This window comes from Anguilla anguilla, chromosome 7 (assembly GCF_013347855.1).
Source record: "Anguilla anguilla isolate fAngAng1 chromosome 7, fAngAng1.pri, whole genome shotgun sequence".
Classification (NCBI taxonomy): Eukaryota; Metazoa; Chordata; class Actinopteri; order Anguilliformes; family Anguillidae; genus Anguilla; species Anguilla anguilla.
The window spans coordinates 10,783,829-10,807,280 of NC_049207.1; the positions used below are offsets into that span (position 1 = coordinate 10,783,829).

The 23,452-nt window shown below is 43.6% G+C and overlaps 1 protein-coding gene across 2 annotated transcripts; it reads left to right on the forward strand.

Moving 5' to 3' along the window:
• The first annotated feature begins 6,369 nt into the window (after window positions 1-6,369).
• hyal6 (hyaluronoglucosaminidase 6) lies at window positions 6,370-13,823 on the forward strand. 2 transcript variants are annotated; one of them, XM_035425280.1, is made up of 4 exons: window positions 6,370-6,736; window positions 8,835-9,803; window positions 10,714-10,803; window positions 12,049-13,823. In XM_035425280.1, exons 2-4 carry the CDS (start codon window positions 8,868-8,870, stop codon window positions 12,496-12,498), a joined length of 1,476 nt encoding a protein of 491 aa, XP_035281171.1. In that variant the 5' UTR covers window positions 6,370-6,736; window positions 8,835-8,867; the 3' UTR covers window positions 12,499-13,823. The 2 variants fall into 2 exon arrangements, with proteins under 2 accessions (XP_035281171.1, XP_035281170.1); XM_035425279.1 differs by having other exon boundaries at window positions 6,370-6,732.
• The last annotated feature ends 9,629 nt before the right edge of the window (window positions 13,824-23,452 follow it).

Below are 23,452 nucleotides of genomic sequence, written 5' to 3' on the forward strand. Positions count from 1 at the left end.
ACAATCTCTGAATATAATTAATATGAGCCAACCCGATTGCTTCGGCTAACGTTCAATAATGTACTGAAAGGGAACACTGTGTTGTAGAAGGCTACAGGTTTCCCCAGCGAGGCACTGCTATGCTAAGCGAGTTGATGCAGTACAAATATACAAATTTATTTACAAATGTAGATATTGGGTTTGTATATTTAAACATCTGCATTTACACAAACACATACACGCACACACACACACACCCACACAAGCAGTTATGTCTTATATTCTTAAACATTTTATGCCTTCACATTGTTTCGAACCGAAAGCACAAGCAATACATCATTTTGGCATGATTCATGTCATTATGAAAGATTCTCTGACAAACAAATTTCTTCAGATTCATAAAGGAAACAATTGCACATCACTCATTCAGCATGTGTTTTTCAATACAAATTGTTACTAATTTTTTTTATAACAGTGGATACTCGCACAATTCTTCAGGGGTACATGATGAAAAAACTATTGTGGTACAGTGGTTAAAATGACAAACAGAAAGTAGATGGCTGAGAGGAGCAAGGGTAAGATTTTGAATTCAATACCTTAAAATGAAATATAGTCTGCAGTTCTGTCACAAAGAATGTAAACTGTAGGCAAACAAAAAGCAAACAAAACATTAGTTGCTCACACTGGGCAAATATTTGTGCTAGAAGTATTTGCACAACAGTGTACAACAGTAGCCCTTACCCAAGATGATTTTAAACAGTTAATTCTGCGACAGCTCCAAATAGCATGCTTTAATCTACCTACAGGCCCAGAGCAATCTTGCGTACACCGAGCTCATAAAAACAAGAACCTGACAGGACTCTTTTTCACTCCTGAGGGAAAGCCACATATGTAGAAATCCAGTGACCCAGAAAGCAGCGTCGAAGTAAGGAAGTACACAACCAGTTTGTGGTTAGCAGCTGCATGCTTATACATGCCAATGCATACTTGCAGATAGCTGACATTTCAGTATTGTTTATCCAAACAAAATAGATTTTCACGATACTTAAAAACAATAAGAAAAATATGTATGAAACCAGAGCAAGGTGCTTATGTCTCACGGTGATATGATATGTCCTTGTGAATTTTCGAGTGAGGGGAGGCACGGTGGTTCAGTGAGTAGCGGGGTAGCCTCATGGCATGAAGATACCGTGTGTGAATAACGGCCGAGGGCCTGGGTCCTCGTGGGTTTCTTCTGGGTACTCTGGGTGGTTTGCTCCCAGTGAACGGTGTGTGGGCCCTGCGATGGATTGGTGACCTGTCCAGGGTGTGTTCCTGCCTCTCACCCAATGTCTGCTGGGATAGGCTCCAGCACTCCTGTGACCCTGAGCAGGAGTAAGTGGTTTAGAAAATGCATGGATTGGAAGGATTATTTGTGAGTGAGGCCACGACCTGCAGAGTTGTGTTCCACTGGATTAACAACTAACTTCCAGGTTACTACGAATGTTTTATGTCATTAAAAAGTGAAATAAAAATAATCTAACTGAAGACATTTAGTTTTAGCAGAAGGACAGATCAAAATAATGCATTATGTTATATATTTCTGATTTATTTTCTTATTGTGCAGAGTATTCTGTACACACTAACTAACTTGAAAGGCTGCTACCTTAATTATATTTCTGGGTCCCATATGACTTTTGGGCTTACGGTCCTCGTGTGTAAAGCCCAACGCCCAGTCCATTACGGAGCGCTGTTAATGTGCCGTCCAGTAATTAAACTCTCAATGCGTCCTCCCTGTGGTTGATAAATGGGAAGGCGATGGAAGAGTGGACAGATGGATGCACTGTGTGAGGAAAGAGCCCTGCTGGCAGGCACCTGTTGCCTTCCTATAAGCCCTGTCCCTTAGGCATTAGTCAGGCACAGTATCCCATCAGCTCACAGGGAAAAAAAAAAAAACAGCCTTCAGGGTTTCTCAAAGGGGAGGGGTAACAGTGAGGGCCTTGGGGGAGTCACGCACACGAGGGCCACCGCCAAGGCAATCGCCGCATACATCTACGTCTGAAAATTTCAGATAGTAGCAGCTATGCCGTGGTGTTGCATGATAGTGTACATTGATATGATTTATCTGATTTAGGGCAGAGTAAGCGAGTGAGCGATGTTCTTTACATTCCACAACCAGAGCCGATACCCATGAAATGCAGAGCTGACGTCCATGAAATAGGGGTGCACGAGATTTGAAAATCCCTATATGATTATTTGGGCTCTCGGGGTAATGCAACCGACCCCCCCTCCCCCAATCTGTAATTCGGAGCTGTGCCTCTGGAGTTCCTGCTGTGTCACCCACGCCCCATACAAGCTGTACTGTACCTAAACTGCATGTACTACTTCAATGCCCTCTGGCATTACTCGTAATATTTTCCAAACCACAGGCCACACAATACTACAGGAGAGCTAGCACCTCTCGGAGGAGTGGCACAGCTCTGAGAACAAGCATTGGCTCGTTGGTCCAAGGCAGAGGTGTCATTGTGGAGGGAATAGTGGAACTGACTACTCAGGTCACCTAAGTGCAAGGGGCCAGTAAAAGGGCTTGGAATAAAAAGTCTGCGTTGGAAAGAGTGCCCACAGAGCCTGCATTTGCACAGGGCCCAGACATTTGTGGAACACCCCTGGTGCCAGGTTTACTGTACAGATAAATTAATGCAGTAATAACCTGGGGGGACCTTGCTAACCTGCTGAAATCACACTCAATGGAGAGTTTAAACAAATAGGGTAAAATCGTTGCTGGCTCATAATGTATACAGCTGTGTGCACAGCCAGTTAATAGCAACCAAGATTCAAACTTCAAAGTGATTCCTTGTAGGTAGGGTTTAATCTGATTTTGTGGTGAGCTTTTCACCGATTTTGCCAAATGAAGAAAAATCATTTTTTTCTTGTTGCCCCTTATCGGCAGTTTTTGCATTTCAGTTAGTTCCTGATAGAGAGCTCTTTCGACCTGAAACGTATTTTGTATTTTGTAATGCATCACATTACCAACGGAATGAGTGCTTGTTTCTTGGGTCAAACAGAAAAAGATAGTATATGAGGCCAAAAGGTGCATCGGTCCAAATCAAGAAAACTGGCACCAGGCATTTGAACAGGTGGTGTTTATCCCTTCAGTCTCAATATGAATGTCACTTCAGTGTATTACTAAATTAAATCCAAGACTCATCCAAGTTGATGCCATCTGCTGCAGGGCAAAATGTGTGAATTAATTACAGAAAATCATGTCAGCATGTTGATAGAGTGATAGAGATCCCTGTCTTAATCTAAAAGACCTGGCATGGTCAAACGTGTCATTTTCTCATGGATTTAAATGTAACAGTGAAAGGGGAAAAAAACATTAATTATTATTCAGCTTTGTAAAGTAATTAAACAGTCGCTTGTTTGGAGAAATCATTTTGTATAAAGATTCACTTTATTTGCCAAGTAATACAGAGTAACTGGAATGAATTTTTCTGCATATGTCTCCCAAATACATGCATGTACATGGTCCCCCATACAGTTCCAGTCTGCCTGCATACAGTGAATGCGTGACGTTGCCAGAGTGGTCAGGCACAAGGTCAGCCTCAGTGTACCTCCCTTCAGAACAGTTTTTGGGTTCAGTGCCGTGCTCAAGGGCACTATAACAGTGTTGGGTGGCACCATCGGTGTTCCACCAGGCACCCTGCAGTTGCTAGCCTAAATGTGACTAATTTTGAGGAAAAAAGAATAAAGATTAACCCTTTTCTATCATTCTCTACAAATATATTTTGAAAAGACTCTATTTTTTGATAGATTAGCAATGTCAGTATTTTAACAGTTTTTTTTTTTTTTTTAACTTTTGTTCTGCACATTGAAAGGAATTTGTTTTTTATCAATGCTGATGCGTGATTAAAAAATCATTCAGAATTGCTTTAGTAGGCTAATGTACTGTACAATAACAACATTTTGGATAAAAAATTAACATTTTTGGCAAACTGTAGAAGTAAATCATCAAATCAAAAACAACAGTGAAAGTTGCTGTGTGCCTATAATGTAAAAAAAAAAAAAAAAAAATCCAAGATGTTGTTATTGTACATTAGCCTACTTCTTCAGTAGATAGCAACAAGTCCTTCCAAGTTTTCTAGCAGTACAGTTATGGGCCTGGGCCCAGTCAACACATGTCCTATTCAGTATTTTCTGGCCTAATATATAAATTCACAGAAAACTGATTTCTCCTGACATCTCAGAGGACAGGACAGAGTGAAGCAATTCCCTAATCTTACCACAGCAAAAGGGGGCAGTGTAGGATAAGGTGCAGGCTCAAATTGTGCCTTGTGAACCTGGCAGTGAACCAATCATCAGAACCTCCCATTTTTCAATGCGCTCCACAAGGTGGCAGTTTATACCATGTATTCACTCAAAATATCACTCATAATGACAAGTAAGAAGAAGAAGAAGAATACTATGAGTGCAGCTCCTTCTGGGAAACGCCTCCTGGGGTTGCCTACCTGTGTACACACTAATGCAGCCCCTACAGGTAAGTTTCCATTTACGGGAAGAGATAGAGTGGAGAAACAGGCCTGAGCACTCTACTGTAGAGCTGGTCAGGTGATGTAACTGTAAGAGGTGAGGCAACTCTACTCCGTTACCAAATTCAGCTCACTCAAGGCCGACATAACCGTCCAGTTGATTTGTAAACAGTCCTGTGATAAATGTACCTCTCTCTCTCTCCTACTGGAGAAGATGGTTTAACACCCATCAGCTGAGGTGTAGACAGAGACAATTTATATAACCAATTAAACTGGAGGATGATTAGACTGACAGATTCAAAAAGCCACTATAAAAATTGGCATTGCTTTTGCACTAAGGGGGATTTTGAATCAGGTTGGGCTTAATGGTTGTATGTTTATGGTAGTTGGGGAGGTTTTCCCCTCTTTTCAGAGTAGATATAGCAGATATACAACTGTATACCTACTACATCTATTCTGTACTACTATTCTTCCATTAACTTAATTTTGCACAGCTGAAATAGGTGAACTTAACACAAAACAGCTGCTTCTGTAAAATGGAAAACATATATGCATGTAAATACCATGAAATAAATGCTGATTGTCTGTTTGTATGATCGGCTGATTGTCAAATCCAGGGCAGCATGGTGGTGAAGTGGGTAGCACTGTTGCCTCGCAGAAAGACCAAATTAGTATTTAGCAAAAATAACAAATTTCACTCTACTGTTACCATACTTTGGAGGGCACTGATATTATTATGATTATTATTATTATTATTAGTAATAGTAGTAGTAATAGTAGTAGTAATATTATTGTTATCAGTAAACTGCCCCCCTGCTGTCTCAGTAACTCCATTTTAATCAAAACCTGGTTCTCGAAGTAACAGCCCCAGTTAGCTTCAATCATCAAGCAGGAGGAGGTGGTATAAAACTGCCATCTGGTTCCTGTGAAGCAGATAAGCCAGGAAAATATGTTAAACACCAGATTCAGCATCATTCCGTTTCACCGTGTTGCTTTTGCACTCGACCAGCAAGGAAGCACCGAAGCTGAGGTAGGCAGTCTGACTGTATTTACACAGCTGAGCGAGAGGAACTGCCTCTCTCGGTCTATCGTCCGGCAGATCGGAACACAATCAAATATGAGTCAGGAACCCCTGCATTACACCCAGTGCCCCGACACCCACAGCTCCTGCCCTGAAAGGAAATACTGAGCCGCGGAACGTGTTCTCTGATGTTTCACACGCCCATACGCCTGATGCAAAGCCAGAGGTGTTGGTTTTGCGTAACCGCGGGAACATTTCGTTTTTGTGTTTCTGCTGATGAAGACATGCCTCCACACCCCATTGTACCCACCACTGCAGTGCTAATACAAATGGTCATTTTGCACTCAGAAAGGCAAAGTGTTATCCATGCTAACCATTTACAACCATTTAACCCTTTATGTCAAAAAGAAGAGCACTAACAAACTCAATTGTAGTCTGGATGGCCAATCAATTAACATGGTCAAGGATAAGGGTTTATAAGCAGACCTACTGCTAGCATTGGATTGGATTCCTGGATTTCTAGGAGTATTAATATTGATAATTAATTAAGGGGATTCAAGGTTTTTGATTGATCTACTGATTAATTTAACTAATGTGAAATGATTACCTAACTATTTCTTACTAGAGCTAATAACTATGAAATACAAAATTGCATATAATAATGAGAAGTCCTCTTTGTGAGCCTTCTGTTAAACTGCCTAGGCCATTCCTAATGGGCACTCTTTATGCAATCAGCATTGTTGGCAGTAGCCAGGTCAGTGAGGAGGAGCCAAATCTACAAAGAGGGGGACATCGCTGCCCCAGCATAGCCCACATAGCAGGACATTGCTGCTCCTACGTGGACTAACAGAGCAGGGCATTGTTGCCCCAATGAAGACCCACGTAGCGGGGCATCACCGATCCCCAACGGACCAACAGAACTCCCACGGGGACCCATGGAAAAGGTCGCTGTTAGACCTCAGTCTAACATCTAAAGAGAGGAACGTATCAAACTTCAAACTTGCACCAGTCACCAAGGGAATAAGAGACTGACTGTAATCAAAAAAAGGGGGGGATAATAGAGGCTTACAAAACGACAGACAAAGGAACACTGATCTTGTTCTGATCCACCAAGCGGAGAACTCCAGACTCACTCTGGCTGGACAGAAGGGACCCAGAGAAGGACATTAATTTCCCCCTTGGGGTTTCGAGAAGACCTGCACCCAAAGCTGTCAGGAGAGAGTGGTAGGTGTGTATTAATATCAACATGTTTAATTTATTCCTTTTCAGCGGGACATGGGGGTGACATGGGGGTGACATGCTGTCGAGACGGTACCGGTTGTAGTAAAATAAACAGGTGATCGGTAGATGTTAATGAATCTTCCTCTCTGTATGGCAATGGTGTTCGCTGGACCTGGGGATGGGAGAGACAGCAGAGGCCAGAAGCAGGACCCTGGCTAGAAATGTGAAAATGATCAAGGCGCCAGAGAAGGCCACCGCACAGGATGGGTGGGGAGAGTTAGTGGAGCACAGCGAGTCCCATGGTTAATTAGATCTGGACCAGAGACAAGTCAACCATTGCATCAGGAACTCTCAGCATGCTATGCTGTACTTCCAGAGGCTTCTCTCCCATCAAATAATGACCTGTTTGACAGCTCATTACACGCACACACACATGCCTGCACAAAAGCACACACACAAGCGCACACACACACATACACGCACACACATGCACACACACACTAAGATAGAACTATACAAATACATACATACATACACTCAAACTCATTTACACTCAAAAATACCTTCATGAACACGCAAACGACAACATACAGTATAGTAAATGTGCCTATAGCAAAAGCCTTAGACATTGTCCTCAGTGCTTTTAATGATAAAATGTCATTTTTGTATGGGTATGAAGACAAGATTATTATTGTTGGTCTTAATTTGGCAGGCCTATATTGTTATGTCTATTTGCTCTGCTATTTCCCTCTGTATGTTTTGCCTCAGTTTTTCCGAAACCAAAAGCAGTATGAATTGAATACATATGAGCTCAGGCTCCGCAAGAATTTAAACAGAGAAATGGTATAATATGCCCTGACCAAAATATTAATTTTAATTGCACGTACATGTCTAAGACTTGCCAAACATATTTCCACAAGCCAGTGCATCAATAAAACCTTTTATTTTAGCCTTTATAAATCTCTATAAGGGAAGAAATGAATGTTTTAAGTCAACTAATTTGCATAATTATGTTCCATATATTGCAATTTGAGTATCTCTTGTGTCTCCAAGCCTAAAAATCTCTAAGGCTGGATAAACGTACGATTTAATTGCAATGCAAAATTAAAATATAAGTGAAGGTCAGCCGCACTTTTCTAGGTTCTTGTAGTTTATTTTTCTTAATCTTGGATATGTCTGGAACAGCATCAAAACGGTTGGTTTTTTGTTGAAGTGCCGAATGGATTACAATACATTTACAGCGTCACCGGCTGTGTTCAATCAGGACCGAGACGCTGGCTCCTATGTAACTCCTGAATTGTGTCTGTTTCTGGGGTGGCAGCATCAAACAGAGAGGGTTTGGACCGCGTCATTGTTCTTGGGGGGTCTTTTTAGTGGTGGGGCGAGCGAGCATACTCACAGGCCATAAAGATGCTTATGGTTTTGGGTGGCACAGATCCCAGTGTGGCTGCCCCCACCACGGCTCAGGCACTGTTTCTGTTGGGCTTGGTTTAGTGTCTCCCTGCCATCCCTTCACAGAAAAACCAAGTCCCTGTGATTAAAAAATTTAATGAAATAAATTCCTCACAGTCATCACATTACCCTCTGCTATTAATTAATGAAAGCCAAAAAAGTTTTGTATTGTAGTTTATACTCCTTGCACTATTTCCACTGGCTGTTGTTCATAATGCTCCTTGCAAGTCTGAGGTTCCTGTGATATGGTCTTCAAGAATTTTATTCCAAAATCAGGAAAAATGTTCTTGCGTCTCCAGCGGGCATGTTTGAAATTGAAGCCCTGAGCATGTCTTGCAAAACTGAAACTGTAAAATTTGAATAATTACTGGAACGTCCTCTGTTCAGAAATCTATGCCCGAGCTTAAAAGCTCACAATCCAAACAACAATTCTGATAGATCAGAAAGAGCTAGTCAAATGGCATGCATCTTTGGGAATAGAGTGGCAGTGTCCAGTGGAATGTAGAACCATAGAACTCAGTGAACTCCGTTCTTCTGTTCAATCTTGTGTTCTTTTGATTGTCCTAGCCAACTGGACCTGATGATGTGTTTATTTTTCAATGAATATGCTATTTCTGCTGTTGTTGTTGTTGTTTTTTGTCTTGCTTTGTAAGGAGGATTAATTGACCCATGTGGACTTTGGGGCGATGAATGCTGTTTGCCCCGTGCTGATTGGCTGGCTGGCTGTGGCTGTGTGGTTGGGGGTTGGGCAGGTACGATGTCAGCAGCTGAAGCAGGCCCAGGCACCCCTGCTGCCACACAAGCCCTTCATCGTGGTGTGGAATGCCCCCACCGAGTCCTGCCGCCTGCGTTTCAAGGTGGACCTGGACCTCAGCGTCTTTGACATCGTGGCCAACTTCAACGAGACTCTGAGCGGACCCAACGTCACCATCTTTTACCACTCCCACCTGGGCTACTACCCCTACTACACCCAAGCCCTGACGCCCGTTAATGGCGGCCTGCCGCAGAACCAGAGCCTCACCAAGCACCTCAACAAGGCCCGATCGGACCTCGACAAACTCATCCCCTTTAAGGACTTCAAGGGCCTGGGAGTGATCGACTGGGAGAACTGGCGGCCGCAGTGGGTACGCAACTGGGGCCCCAAGGACATCTATCGGAACAAGTCCAAAGAGCTGATGAGGAAGGTCCACCCCACCTGGCCCGACAGCAAGGTGGAGAAGGAGGCCAAGGAGCTGTTTGAGAGGGCGGGCCAGGCCTTCATGAACTCCACCCTGCTGCTGGCGGAGAGCCGGAGGCCCCACGGCCTCTGGGGCTTCTACCTGTTCCCCGACTGCTACAACTACGGCTACAAGCAGCACCCGCACAGGTACACGGGCGAGTGCCCCAACGTGGAGCACGTGCGCAACGACCACCTGATGTGGCTGTGGAAGGAGAGCACGGCTCTCTACCCCTCCATCTACCTGGACTACGAACTGAAGTCGACGCCCAACACCGTCAAGTTCGTCCACTACCGCGTGAAGGAGGCCATGAGGATCGCGTCCATCGCCCGCAGTGACTTCGCGCTGCCCGTTTTTGTCTACTCCAGGCCTTTCTATGCCTATACCTTCCACGTCCTCTCAGAGGTGAGGTAGAAATTCAGTAAGGTACAATGACAGGATGGTAGGAAGATTTAAAAAAAAAAAAAAAAAAAAACAGTAGAAGGCAGAAATGCAGTAAAGCAAAAAGGCAATAAGACATTGAAACAGCAAGGCAGTAAGGCAATTAGATACTAAGACAGTAAGCTAGGGAGCCAATAGGGCTGCAAACCTTAATTGTACCAGTGATTATGAGGTTTCTCACAGAGCATGACTATTTTAGTTGCCATATGACTACAATGACAAGTAGATAGAACCAGTCCCACTTTTCCTGTCAGCCTCTGGGTTTAGAGATTCAATTCTCACAGTTTTCTGTCCGCAGATAGTAATTATACAGAGCAATTCTGCTGCTTAGTTTCCGTATTCTCAAGGGGAAATATTGTCATTTGGCTAATTTATGCTCAGAGGTATATACTTGTTGCCCCAGGACATCTCTGTTAGCAAACCAGCATATCTTAATTATCTCTTTGTTTTTATTACTGCCACTACTGCCACGGCAACTGTTGAAACTTTCCTTGCTTTCTGAATACCTTTCTTTCAAGCACTACTATTAAGAACGGAATTGCTTCCCTCCACTGTATACCCCTGTACTTTAGGTCATAGTGATTTACTAGCTTAATGGGCTCAAAAACCCTTGTGTCTCCACACAAATGGATGTGTTGCGAATATTCTGGAGCAAAAAGGCGCCATGACATCATCGGCGGGAGATACGCATCGGTGGTCTTCGAGACAAGTCAGCGCTGCTTACTTTATAACATCGTGCGCTTCTTGGAAGAGACAGATGCGCGGCTCGATAACACATAAATGAAAGTCATTCATCTGGTTCCTTCCTTCCTTCCTTCATTCATTAATTCATGCAGCCCATTCATGATTCGATTTCTCCTCCTCCTCCTTTCAGAGGGACCTAGTTCACACCATTGGTGAGAGCGCCGCCCTGGGGGCAGCGGGGGTAGTGCTGTGGGGGTCTTCGGAATACGCCCGCTCTCAGGTAGAGACGTCGCTGCTGCACATGTGACACTTCAGAGAGCACCGACTGAGAGATAAAACTGATACTGAGGCATTCTCAATGCTGTTATCGTAAAACCTTGGTCTTTCACACAGTCAAATCCTGCACCAAACCTGTGAATTCTTAAAAATGTTCTCACTGCTGTTTCTCCTCAAACCAGTCAGATTTTCCATACCATCACTGTGATTGGCATGTATTTGCTGAACAGGGAAATTCAGCTATTTTTTTATGGCTACAGCCCCGTACCCCACTCAAAACAACACAGTTCATTTTCTCAGTCCATTCATTTCCTGTTTACAAGAAACACAACAGTTATATATTTAGCATGACAGCAAACTTGGTGATTGCTGTGTCAGATGAATGGCAGTGGTTAGAGGTCCCAGAAGACTCAATTCTCCAGAGTTGTAATTAGCTTGATATATGTTAAAGAGCAGTTTGTTGTCACTGAAAGTCTCATATGAACTATGGGATAACAGGATGAAAAATCTCTGTGCATCGAAGAACAGTACTTTTGCTTCACATAGTAATAAAAATTGTAATTGATATTAATATTGTTGAATACAGCCAGGATGAGCAAAGATCACAACATATTACACAACTGTTACAGACAGCACTCTGTAAGGTAATTGGAGTCATCAAATGTGCTATACAAGGTGTGTCAAACTCCAGTCCTGGAGGGCCGCATTGTCTGCTGAGTTTCGGTGTGTTTCAGCACAAATGAATAATTTCCATCCTTAATAGGCTAAAGAGTCCACACCTTGTCTTGAAGGCCTAATGGGCCGTTCACAGAATGAATGTTAGACAACACAATAAAACTGAGGAAATGAGACAATGCCAGCAAGAGAACAGCAAAACCATCGACGACAGGGCGAACTTGCCGTCAGGATAAAAAATACACATATTTTCACAATCTGCCGCTGGTGGTAGGGTCACTACTGATGTAACTGAAGTGGCACATTTTGAAATGACTGACATGTTTGTGGCAGCGATCAAGAGGCGGGAGGATATTTGGAAACAAATAATCAATAATCTGTGTTTTGTTACGTGTATGATCTGAATAGAGAAAGCACCGTTTCACTGTGCGAAATAGGATTGTCTGTTAAAATAAGTATGTAAGAGGAGAGGTAAGAGCAATGTGAATCAGGTCATCTTCATGAGTACCTCTGCATGTGGCTGGAGAGTGATTTGACGAGTGTGATTCCGTCCGTCTCTGCGCTCTAATTCCAGAGGAACTGTCTGGCAGTGAAGAAGTACATCGATGGACCCCTGGGCCATTACGTCATCAACGTGACATCAGCGGCCAAGCTGTGCAGCAAGGCGCTGTGCAAGAAGAACGGGAAGTGCGTGCGGAAGAGCCTGGAGTCTGGGGCCTACCTGCACCTCAACCCCCGCTTCTTCCGCATCCGCAGCAACCTGGGCCCCCAGGGGCCCCGCTTCCACGTCAGCGGGCACCTCAACAACGACGACATCCTGGACATGAAGCACAAGTTCACCTGCCAGTGCTATCAGGGCTGGACGGGCATCTTCTGCGAGATGCCCGAGGCCCCGCCCTTGCCCCCGCGGCCCCAGGACAGCCTCCTGACTGACATCCTGGTCATCCTATCCATCCACTTCTCCTGCCTGTCCGTCATCACCTTCCTTGGCCTCTGCCTCATCATCAAATGCCTGATTCTGTAGGGGAGGGTACATGGCTTGAGTAAACATCTTGCATTATAGTGTAGAATCCAATAAGGCATTATTATTGTCATAGTCACCAACATCACTCAGCTAAAGGGCTCTTTTTGACTATAGAGTTACTATTGGAGTAGCAAGTTTTCATAACGTCCTTAAACTTTTTGAAGTTATAAAGCACTTTATCCACCTCGAAAACACTGTAGACACGTTTGTTAATAACTTTAATATAAATTATCCAAATTTTCCCTCCCTTCTAGCTAGCCATGGCCGGAAATAAATAGCAAAAAATAATATAATTTTGGTGTTGTTTCTTTAAAGAATATATTTCATGACTAAGCATGGCCGTTTTTAACTACTGCCACCTACTGCAGTACATGGTAAGTACATATGGTTACAGTACCACATTTTGATGGTGCAACATTTAAGCATGTGAGTCAACTAGGTACCAGCCTTAATGGTTTAAGTTTTATTAAATTTTTTGTCTGTTTTCTTGGACCTAACATACGGTAAAAATCATATAAAATTGTTGCATACTCTGACTGACCGCCCTTAAGAATGGGTATGTCAACAAATGAGAAAGCCACATGTGCAGTTAGCAGGGCTGGCGTGAACACATTCTTCCAAATAATATTCCAAGTTGTGTGCCCTCAGATTTGAGTCATAAAGTTGAGCAGGTCAAGCAAATATTACAACAGGACCTACACCAGTAATAATAATAAATGTAATTGTATATATATAAAGAAGAGTGGAACGTCGTGTTGACTAGCTTTGTCATCGCGGATCCTAACAAGCTCTTTGTTTCTCATCAGTCGCCACACACACACACACACACACACACAATTTAATTACAATAATTACTCAATGTGATTTGTTGGGGGACTGTTATGACACCGTGCGCGGACTGTGTGCCCGTCGAAGGAGAAAACAGAATCTGACGTACGGAGCGACTCCATCTGGGGAGAAGCTATATATATTAAGGCCACGGTAATGAGAGTGTGTGCAACAGCTCAATGGTAATTACCAGAGAAGAGTGGGGTGGGTGGGGGGGGTGTTTTTACAGTTGTAATGAAGGAGTGGAAGAGTAATGGATGAGAGAGATGGGGGGAGGTGGGCTGTGGTCTGCGAACACGTAATGAGTGGGCTGGGCACACCGACACTTCTCGGCTCCCAAATTGTTCCTCATCCCCTAAATTGAGGACAAATTATGGTGTCGACCATTTTGAAGGGAGTCTCAGTTCCAGCACAGCAAAAGTAGGCTAGCGTACTACTTAAGTGCTCAGCGAATGTAATACGCTCGCACCTACTGTGCTGCTATTACGTCTTTACATGAGTCTCATGATGCAACATGTTAATTAACTGCAACGGATTATTTAAAAAATAATAAAAAAATAATAACATTAAGGGTTAAGAACAGCTTTTCATTCACAGTCAGCACATTTGTCATTTTTATTTTAACTTTTTTTATTGAAAGAAAGCTGACTGTACAGTTTATTTGATTTGTTTGACACACCTCTGCTTAGTTTAGTTTGTGTGTTTTTTTTTTTTTTTTTAATCTCCAAGGACTTGGAAATAAATTGCAGCCGTTGGTTTCACATATGCAGTTTTCAGCATGAAGCAAAAAAAAAATCAGACCTACACAACCCCATGAAGGTATTTCATGTCGTATAAGCATTTGTAAGCTGACCAGTCGCGGCATTTAAAGATTGAAGCATTTGCGTAGCCTGGTTTCATTTATTGATGCTGAACTCCGATTAAAATGTGAGTGGGAAAGCAGAACCGGGAGTTTGCGTCTGAGAACATTCGAGGGGCCACCGGATGCACCCTTCACAGCCAGCCGAGCGTTCCTGCAGGGTCGGCAGATCCTGAATCAGCCCTTGGTACAGTATACACACATAGTAAAGGGGGTCTGAGGTTTGGCGGGTTGAGAAAGGGCCACGTCCAACACAAGCACAGATAGTCCTGCTGGAAGGACATGGAACAGACACGCGCACGGACTTGTGCGTGAAAAAACATTTGAGCCCGGCACGCTATTCCCGTTCCATATGGGACGCATCAAAACACAAAATGGTCAATTACTGCGGAAAGCTTAGTTAAAGACTCGTTCGTTCTGTCTATGTATGTGTGCACGTGTGTGTGTGTGTGTGTGCGTGTGTGTGCGTGTGTGTATGTGTGTGTTTGACTGAGTGTAGTGTGTCTCCTTGTGTATGCACATGTGTGCATGTGTATGTGTACATTTATGTATATTTGTGAGTTTTTTCTGATGAATAAATATTTACAATGATCAAATATGGTCATTATCGCCGGAATAAAAAGCCATTCTGCCAGAGAATAACTGTGGTAATTAAGAGTTTGACGCAAGCATTTTAAAAAGATCTGAATGTAAATGGATCTAAACTAACTCTGATCATCAGGCCTGTTGACTCTTGAAATAGGTTAATTGAAGGCAACCAGAAGCTTACAAAGAAAACTGTTTACGAGCATAAAAGCCTCCAAAATATTCCAAAGTGTAGGATAATTTTTAAGTGCCTTAGAGCATAAACAGACTTGACTTTCCAAACACACATTTGCTGGGGGGAAGCCAAAAGAGGACGGACCAGGTTACTTCTGCTCCAGGGAACACAAGACTGATGTAATAGAATCTCAACCATAATGCGGCCCCCACCTAAACGCCCCCCCCCCCCCCCCCCCGCCCCCCCCAACCCCCTAAAAAAAGGTGTCTTTCGGCAAGCTGTAAATTTGGGTTCCTTCACATAGTCGCCACATAATGGTAGGTTTGGGGACAGCAATGGAATTCTCTCCATCCACTACTTCACAGGTACTGCACTGTGGGGGCTCCAAAGCATTGAGAGAACATTCTGGTCTCTGTCCAGAAAACTTGACTTCCATCATTAGCTCTCTCAAAGAGCAGGGGATGTTGTTTTACATCAAAGACAACTCCTGAAAAAGGGCCTTTTTCAAAAAAAAATTTTCAAAAGTTTCATTGGTTATTGGCCATGGTTAAAAATATCACATGATTGTCCTTGTGTGCTCTTCATTAGAGTGAGGTTGTATGAGTTTTCCATGTCTACTCATTTTTAATGGAGAAAATTGTGGGAACGTAGTCATATGTTGATGTTGTGCAGAATTGACAGCTCATGTAGTCGAATATAATTTCACCTCCCTGACCTCAACCATAGTTTCTTTGGAACTTTTATTAAATAACAAGAAAAGAAAAAATCATTTAAACCTTTAACTGAACACGGAACAAGAGGACAGACCTCAACAGAGAGTCTATTGTTGAAAGCAGCTTAATTGCTTGTTTGCATTGAAAAGAGATGCAGGGTCGTGTTGTGTCAGACAGAGGAATGGGGAGTTTTCAGTTTTCACTACTGTTTTTTTCTGGCTATCCTCATGGTATCAAATGACCAACAGAACACTGAGGCCCTACAGTGCTGTGAAAAAATATTTCCCGATTTCATCTATCATTGCATATTTTCCCCCTGAATGGTTTCAGATCTTTAGACAAAATGTAATAATAAACAAAGGAAACCTGAGTAAACACAAAACATTATTAATCTTTGTGTTTAAATAAATTAAATAATAATTGAAGTATTATATAATTTATTTAATGAAAAAAGTTATCAAACACCTGTATCAACCTTGAAAAAGCAATTGCCCCCTTGCATCACCTATAACTGGTTGCAGCACCTATAGCAGCAAAAAAATGCAACCGAATGCTTCCTACAATTTCATATCAGTCTTTCACATCAATGTGGAAGAATTTTAGCCCACTCTTCTTTGCAGAACTACTTTAATTCAGACACATTTGTTGGTTCAGATGTAGGCCTGGAAACAATCTAAATTAACACATATAGTCAGACTTGATGGTAAAGGTTGACTGAATTCAGGCTCTAGTTCCAGAAAAATCCATTTACAGATTGTTCTGACTCATCCCATCTGTAAATGGATTTTGGATGGTCCGTTTAAGGGGATACAGGTGGTGCAAACGGGAAACCGTGCTCTCGTCTCTCACCACAAGGCTATGTTTTAGGTTCTCTGGTCTATTCTTTATTTACTTAGGACCATGACTTATGGCACATCACTGTGCTGCTAAACATGGCATCAACTGCACCATAAAATTCACAGATGACACTACGGTGGTAGAAGACTCATTAGGGGCAATGATAAGTTTGCCTACAGACACAAAGTGCAGATTTTAACAGCAGGGTGCTGTTACAACCGAGAAAACAGTCCAGATGAACGTGAGTCCAAAGAGATAACTGTGAAGTCCTCAGTTAATCACACTCCTCTCTATATTATATACTTCCTAAGAAGACATTTATCTGAAAAATAGATATTCCATGGACATTTTCAATTTTAATTTTTTTTACTTCAGGGTACAGTAGATATGTGTTTGAAGTGATGAGAGTTCTGAAAGTGGCAAAGACGGGCCAGATGGGATTTAGGGACAGCTAGTCCAATTGTCTTTCTTTGTTTCTATGCAGGCTTTCCTGCTGTGGGTCACGCTGGTTTTTTATACATTCTATTTGAACTAGAGCTGTTTTTCCTGCATTTCTGTGGTTTCTCTCTGGAGCACAATATTATCCTGTGGCGCCTTCATTTGAACTGGGGGGCTGGAAGAGGGAGGGGGGGGGGGGGGGGGGGGGGGGGGGGGGGCGGTGTTTGGGTAAACATTCCCAGCTACTTATATACACATTATTTTGAGCCCATAAACACCTAGCAATGTGCAGGACCTTACTTTTGTCAATGCTATTTTACACATTTCAGGCTACAAAATACCATAGGATAGTTACCACAAGTCAGAGAGCACATAGACATATACCCCAAAGGTGGGCCCTCTCCCCACCCTCACACACACACACACACACACACACACATTTTGCTTTTGTTTAAGGATATCCTAGTCCAGCGGTGTTTCTAGTCACCTGGATGGCTTAACCTATCCACATGTAATGTCATTATATCAGTTGATCCACATACTGTACAGGTCAGTGGATGTACCCTGTTGTACAGCTACTTTCAGCTCTGGATAATTTCTTATGTTCACTAAGGTGGCAAAAGAAACACTGACATATACTATAAAAGTACATTACTGTTGTGCTATTCAATTCTAACCAAGACAGTCAATTGTCAAGGTCTAAGAGGCTGATCTTTGGAGTATTTGTGATTCGGAAGGCTGCTGCATATTTCATTACCTTTGATTACCTAAATTTTTTACAGACTGAGTACCAAGAAAACAGGGAGACGAACAGTTACTAATTAAAGCCAAATTTAAAGTATAAAATAGCTCAGCTATGGAAAAAAATAAACATTTGCTTTTAATTTAGGATAAAACAAAACTCAAGACTATTCCCAAGATTTTTACAAAGGCCTGAAATAATTTGATAGAGAAACAATTCTCTCATTCAGATTTAAAGCAAGCCTTAAAAAACATGTATTTTTCCAGGTGACCTCTAGCCTTCTCACAATGTTCATATAATGTTGCAACAGCATTATGAGGATGTTAAAGTATTACAGAAACATTGTTATAGTGATCCCTGTAAGTAGAGCTCTTTTCTTCTGCTTTAGTAAAAATATTTGGGCCCCAGCATATGGACTTTTCCCTATTAAATAACATTACAGAGGTATGGGGAAAGACAAAATTACTGTTATTCTGAAGACGAAAACAGCTAGTTTGAATTCAGCGACAGCTGTAGGCCAATTACATGGTTCATTGTATGCAACTGAAAACACACACACACACACACACACACACACGCACACACACACACTCACTTGCAGAAAACTTCTAGGAGCACGTCACACACTCCCCGTGCTAATTGTCACCTTCTCAGTCTATAGTTGAGTTCAGCAGGCTGAAGCTCTGTAATTTGCTTTCTGCTTCAGCAAAAAGCATTTAGTGATGAAAACTTAACACATCGTCATCTTCATCGCTACCATTACATGGGTCGTTTGATATGCGGGAAAATTAGCAACAGAATTGCATGGCTGGCTAAAATGCAGAGAGGGAACTGTGAAAATACAACCGTTTTATTTAGTATTGAATTCTATGTGAATATGCGGTAACATTAAATTATTATAAACAAAAATGGATTAATCATCTTAACTGGGCTCAAGTGCATAACAACTGTTCTGGATGTTTTGGTTTTCCAGTTTTCATACGTGGTTGTAACTGCTGTAACACAATCTCAAAACAAGCTCGTCATAGCTGATTAATATAAAACACTTGAATTTCCAAAGCTGATAGTATTGATGCGGTTGTTTTAAAGACATTTTTGGCGGATATTTTCGGCGATTCCCCCTCTCCCCTATGTTCCTCTCCGTCCCTCTCCCTCTCCCCTGGATCTGTGTCTCAGGCAGGAAGGGGGATATGAGGTGGCTGAATAAGTTCTGGCCGTCTTCCACTGTGGCTACCGCTGTCTCTGTGGGGAAACCCACGCCGCATCACAGACCATAAATAACAGCAAACAGGCCCATGGAGCCAGCTAGCATTACTCCCCTCTGAGAAGAGGGCCCAATAACACAGTGATGTCCTGGTGCCGTTCTGTCTCACCCCCTCCACATTAGAGATATAACGAGGTTTTGGTCCTCTATCTCTTTGCACTAACACAGGGATGACTAATGGAAGGAGAAAATGCAGGGATCCTGTCTTACACTGTTCATCTGCAATCCATTTTAGAGGATTGGGTTTACTGCCGCTCTCCAGTCTGCAGTGTAAACAGTCTGATTATGAAAAATATAAAACATGCATTTCAGAGGATCTGGGTAGAATTGCGTAGGGTCTTGGCACAGAGGGGAAGGAGAATGAAAGAGAGAGTGAGTGGGAGAGAGAGGGAGAGACAGAAAGAGAAAGTCTTGCTAAATGACTAAGCATGCCACAGTGAAACCAAACTTGGATGTGCTCTCCACCATGAGGTTAGGATGGTGGTTGACTCGACCAGAGGTCCCTGGGGTGCTCCACTGCCGAAGTTAAACAAATGCAGCGATCTTGCTGGAACAGTGTTGCCTCTGCCCCCACTAATAGCCCCTTTTCCCAGCCCTGGATTTGCTGAAGATGAGAGATATTTTCCTCTAGCTGACTCCAGCATGCCCCCAAATGTTGCGTGAGATGGGATCAGCATGCACGTTTGGACAGTATTGAGGCAATTGAGCCCACTGGTTTTATGGTGAATTTTGTGTCTCTTTTGACTCTGGGCAGCGTGAGGAGTAGATCCTGTCAATAACAACAATGCATGTTTGCAGTGCAGTCATTGGTTAAAACCATGACAGTCTTAAAGTTATCATAGGTGAGTCGCTCATGATTCTGAAGCAGAAGTATCATTACAGCCTGACCACTGTGACTGGCAGTTAGACATAAATTACAATGTGTTTATGCCAATTTCATTCATGCAGTTGCATAACAACTGAGGCAAACATGACAACAGAATTTGGGACCTTATTAAATTAAGTGATTTTATCACAATAACCAACTCCAGGTACCCCACTCTCTTGGAACAAGATGCAGGGGTGCTCTTGTTCTTGGAACTGAGAACCTGCTAGACTCAGTCTGAGCTCTCGCCTTAACTTCAATCTGACTCTGGGTGCTGTACTCCACTCAGCTGGGTGACAGAATGACACTTACACAGGTCGCAAATACCTTGAGAGAGTATTTTTTTGGCTGTAACCAGCTACCAGAGAGTTGCAGGTTAAACTCACTGCGAGGCACGGCAGCTATACTTGTACAGTATGTGTGGTACAGAGTCTGAATTGCATCAGTGAATATCCAGCCACATAGCAGTGTTGCAGGTTGATTGAAATTTATTTAGGTCATGTGCTAAACATAATAAATAATGTCATGCAGTGTCACCTCATTACACTCTGGAATCTGCCTTCATGTATCCTCAGAGAAGCAGTGACTCGATGTCCCTCGGCACCCAACGCCCATACTTCCTGTGTCTGTGGAATAATTACAGGATGCATTGTGCACAAAAACCTTCTGATGAGCCTCTGTCTGAAGGACAACAATGATGTAATGTCCCACAGCGGGCCAGACAAAGCAGAGGGGACGGTGTCTTTTTTCTTTTTTGGGGGTGGGGTGGGGGGGGTGGAAAGACCTACCACCTACACTGCCTGGGTCGTGAGGGTTCAAACCACTCGGAGAACAGTTCCCCCTTATGCAGAGTGATGGGAATGTTCTTCAACCAGGAAGCAAGAATTCTTCCAGAACCACAGGGGTCGGCATAATCAGTGGAGGGTTTCATCTTTGTGGAGGGACTAGCCATGCACTCCGGCTCTGGGAGTGCGGTTTCCCAAAAACGCCCGTTTGAGCCCCCTCCATTTACCGTCGGGGAGAAGCCTGTCTCCCGCAATGACTGCACGTGGCTCGGTCCCGCTGGGGAGTGGGCTGTCTGTCAAACAGGGCGCCAACTCCATGGCGTCTGAACATCTGTGTCCAATAGGACACGAGGGGTTTGATGCTCTCGAGGCTCCCCTGAACCCACAGATCTGAGATAATATTCACGGCATGGCGTAGCGTAGCGTAGCGTAGCATAGCACAGCATAGCATGGCTTTCACAGTCTCTTGTGTCAGAGCACAGACCAAGGAGACTCCTGGTCAGCACATTCCTGACTAAATGAGGGGTTTTGTGGTAAAGGGGGAAATGGCACCAGGCCCAGCCTAACAGGACCTTTTCTACAGCACGCTGCTTCTCTGTTTCAGGTTTGGGCTGTCGTTGGGGTAGGTCTCTGGGCGGTATAGACGGCCTAACCCTCCTGTAACGCAATCCCCGTTTCGACTTTTCTTGAGGGGCGCCCCAGCCTTCCAGATGTTTCCGAGACTCAGAGGAGAGGAAGGGGAAAACGAGCGAAGGACAAAGGATAGATGGAATCACCGCTCCCTCTCATTGCGTACATCACCTCTTGTTTCTGTGATTTTTTTCTCCACCAATGAGTTAAATAATTAGTGCTGACAAGTATAAACATTATACCCTGTTACCGTAACCGTTAGCACAGTCTGTTTATAGTGAGAGCTGGCCAGCTATAGTTGTGTGAGTGGTTTTTCCTTCTCTTTCCCCCTCTCCCCCTTTCACTCAGATTCACCGTTGCTTGCCAGCGCCTGACACTCTTCCAGCTCCCAGACTGTTTTGCCAGTCAGTTAACACGACTGCTGCAACATCTGCTGTGCATTCCCGAGCGTCTCCACGACAGAGGACATGCAGCACGGGGCTTCTGAGTGGAGGCCCGACGCTTTAGACTGAACAGCAAGGTCACAACGGAGGAGCAGTTCAGTGAATGTGAACAGCCGGGTTATAGTAGAAGAATAGAGGGTTACTCTGAGCAGAAGGGTTAGCGAGGAGGAGCACAGCATTAGGAGCCGCAGTGCAATTCAGTAGCGGTGAAGCCAGAGGTGGATTATTGCTCTTTTGGAGCAACGGCGGTGAGTTGCTGTGAAGAACGTTGAGCTGAGTGATGGAAGACTGGAGAAAACAGTGGACTTGTTTAGGGCATGGTGCAGAGAATAGGAATACATGAGAAACAGTGCTGAAGGCCAGAAGAGTTGGCGCAGACGTAAGCAATGGTACAGGTGAAGACCAATGTCCTAGTTTAGGGTTAGTGGTTTCGGTATGCAGGAGTCATGCCATTGAGGAATAGTGGTATCAGTCAAAAACAGTGGTGTATACAAGGAGCAATACTGCAGGCTAGGAGAGAACAAAGAGTCGTAGGGTAGCGTGAGGTAAGAGAGTGGCGTGCAAAGCAGTCCTGCAGGCCAAGAGCAGTGAAATCAAAGTGCGTGAACACCGCACCCTCCGAGAAAACAGCCGGAAAGTTTAGAATATTAAACATTCCCTGCAGAAATGTGAGCGAGACCATGATCGCCACTGACACAGATACACGTCTAAATCTGATCACTCCAGACTTTGCAGGGCTGCAGTGGTTTCAGGGGTGGGACAGGATGAGGGGAGAGCGATCTGATGGATCTCTATAGGAAGAGTCTTAATCATTGTGATCATTCAGTGTTTCAGTTTACATGAAAAAGCACAAGCTTTCTGACGAGTTCTGTCCGTCTGTGCACACACTGGATCATGTTTTCTCCCAACATGGCTACCTGTCCCTCCTGACCCTTGCAGTTATACAGTATATCAATGTTTTGTTAATAGTCATGCATTAAAGCATATCAATTGGAAACACAAAAGGATATTAAGAAGACCGATAGGTATCTACACCCATGGATCATTGTTAGTGAAGGGATTAGAGTTCATCTCTCTAAAAGAAAAAACGCCTGACTTTTCTTTTTTTAATAACGTAAGCTGCTTGCCTGCTTAAGTCGTAATTCACAAGCACGTATAATCTGAAGCTCTTTAGAGCTACACTGCGGCTCTTCACAGAATAAATAAAGTCTGCATCTTCGCAGAAATATTCAAAACAACCGTTACAAAATGTACTGACTGTCTGAACAATTTACTGAAGAATTTCAGAAAGTAAATTAAACGCTAATTTTGCACCTCCCATCGGAAGCAGCTTCACATGTAGCATCCTGAACATTTTAGACAGCGGATCTGTTGCAGGAAAGGGATGTGGCTCACCATGAGAATGTCTATGGAAGTAAACCCAGATGGTGTGAGATACCAGCTCGATCTACAAATAACAGATAGAAACCTAACCAACCTGAGGACTGCAAGAGACAAGACCGCAGAGGAATGCAGAGGAGCCCGGAGTCAGCCGGGACAAGGGGAAGTGAAAATGGCCTCCTGAAGGATGCTTGCATTCTTTGCTTTCCCCATCAGAAGGAACAGCGTCCCCGCCCATGCAACAGCAGCACCACACACACAACAATCTGTGGCTCTGAGCCCTGCGACACCCTCACCCCAGCCCTCACATGCATGGGAACAGAACAGACGGGGGCCCGCCCGGGTCCCCCCCCCCCTCCCCCCGCCCCATCTCGCTAACGCTGATCGATGCGGGTGGGGCCTACGGCTTT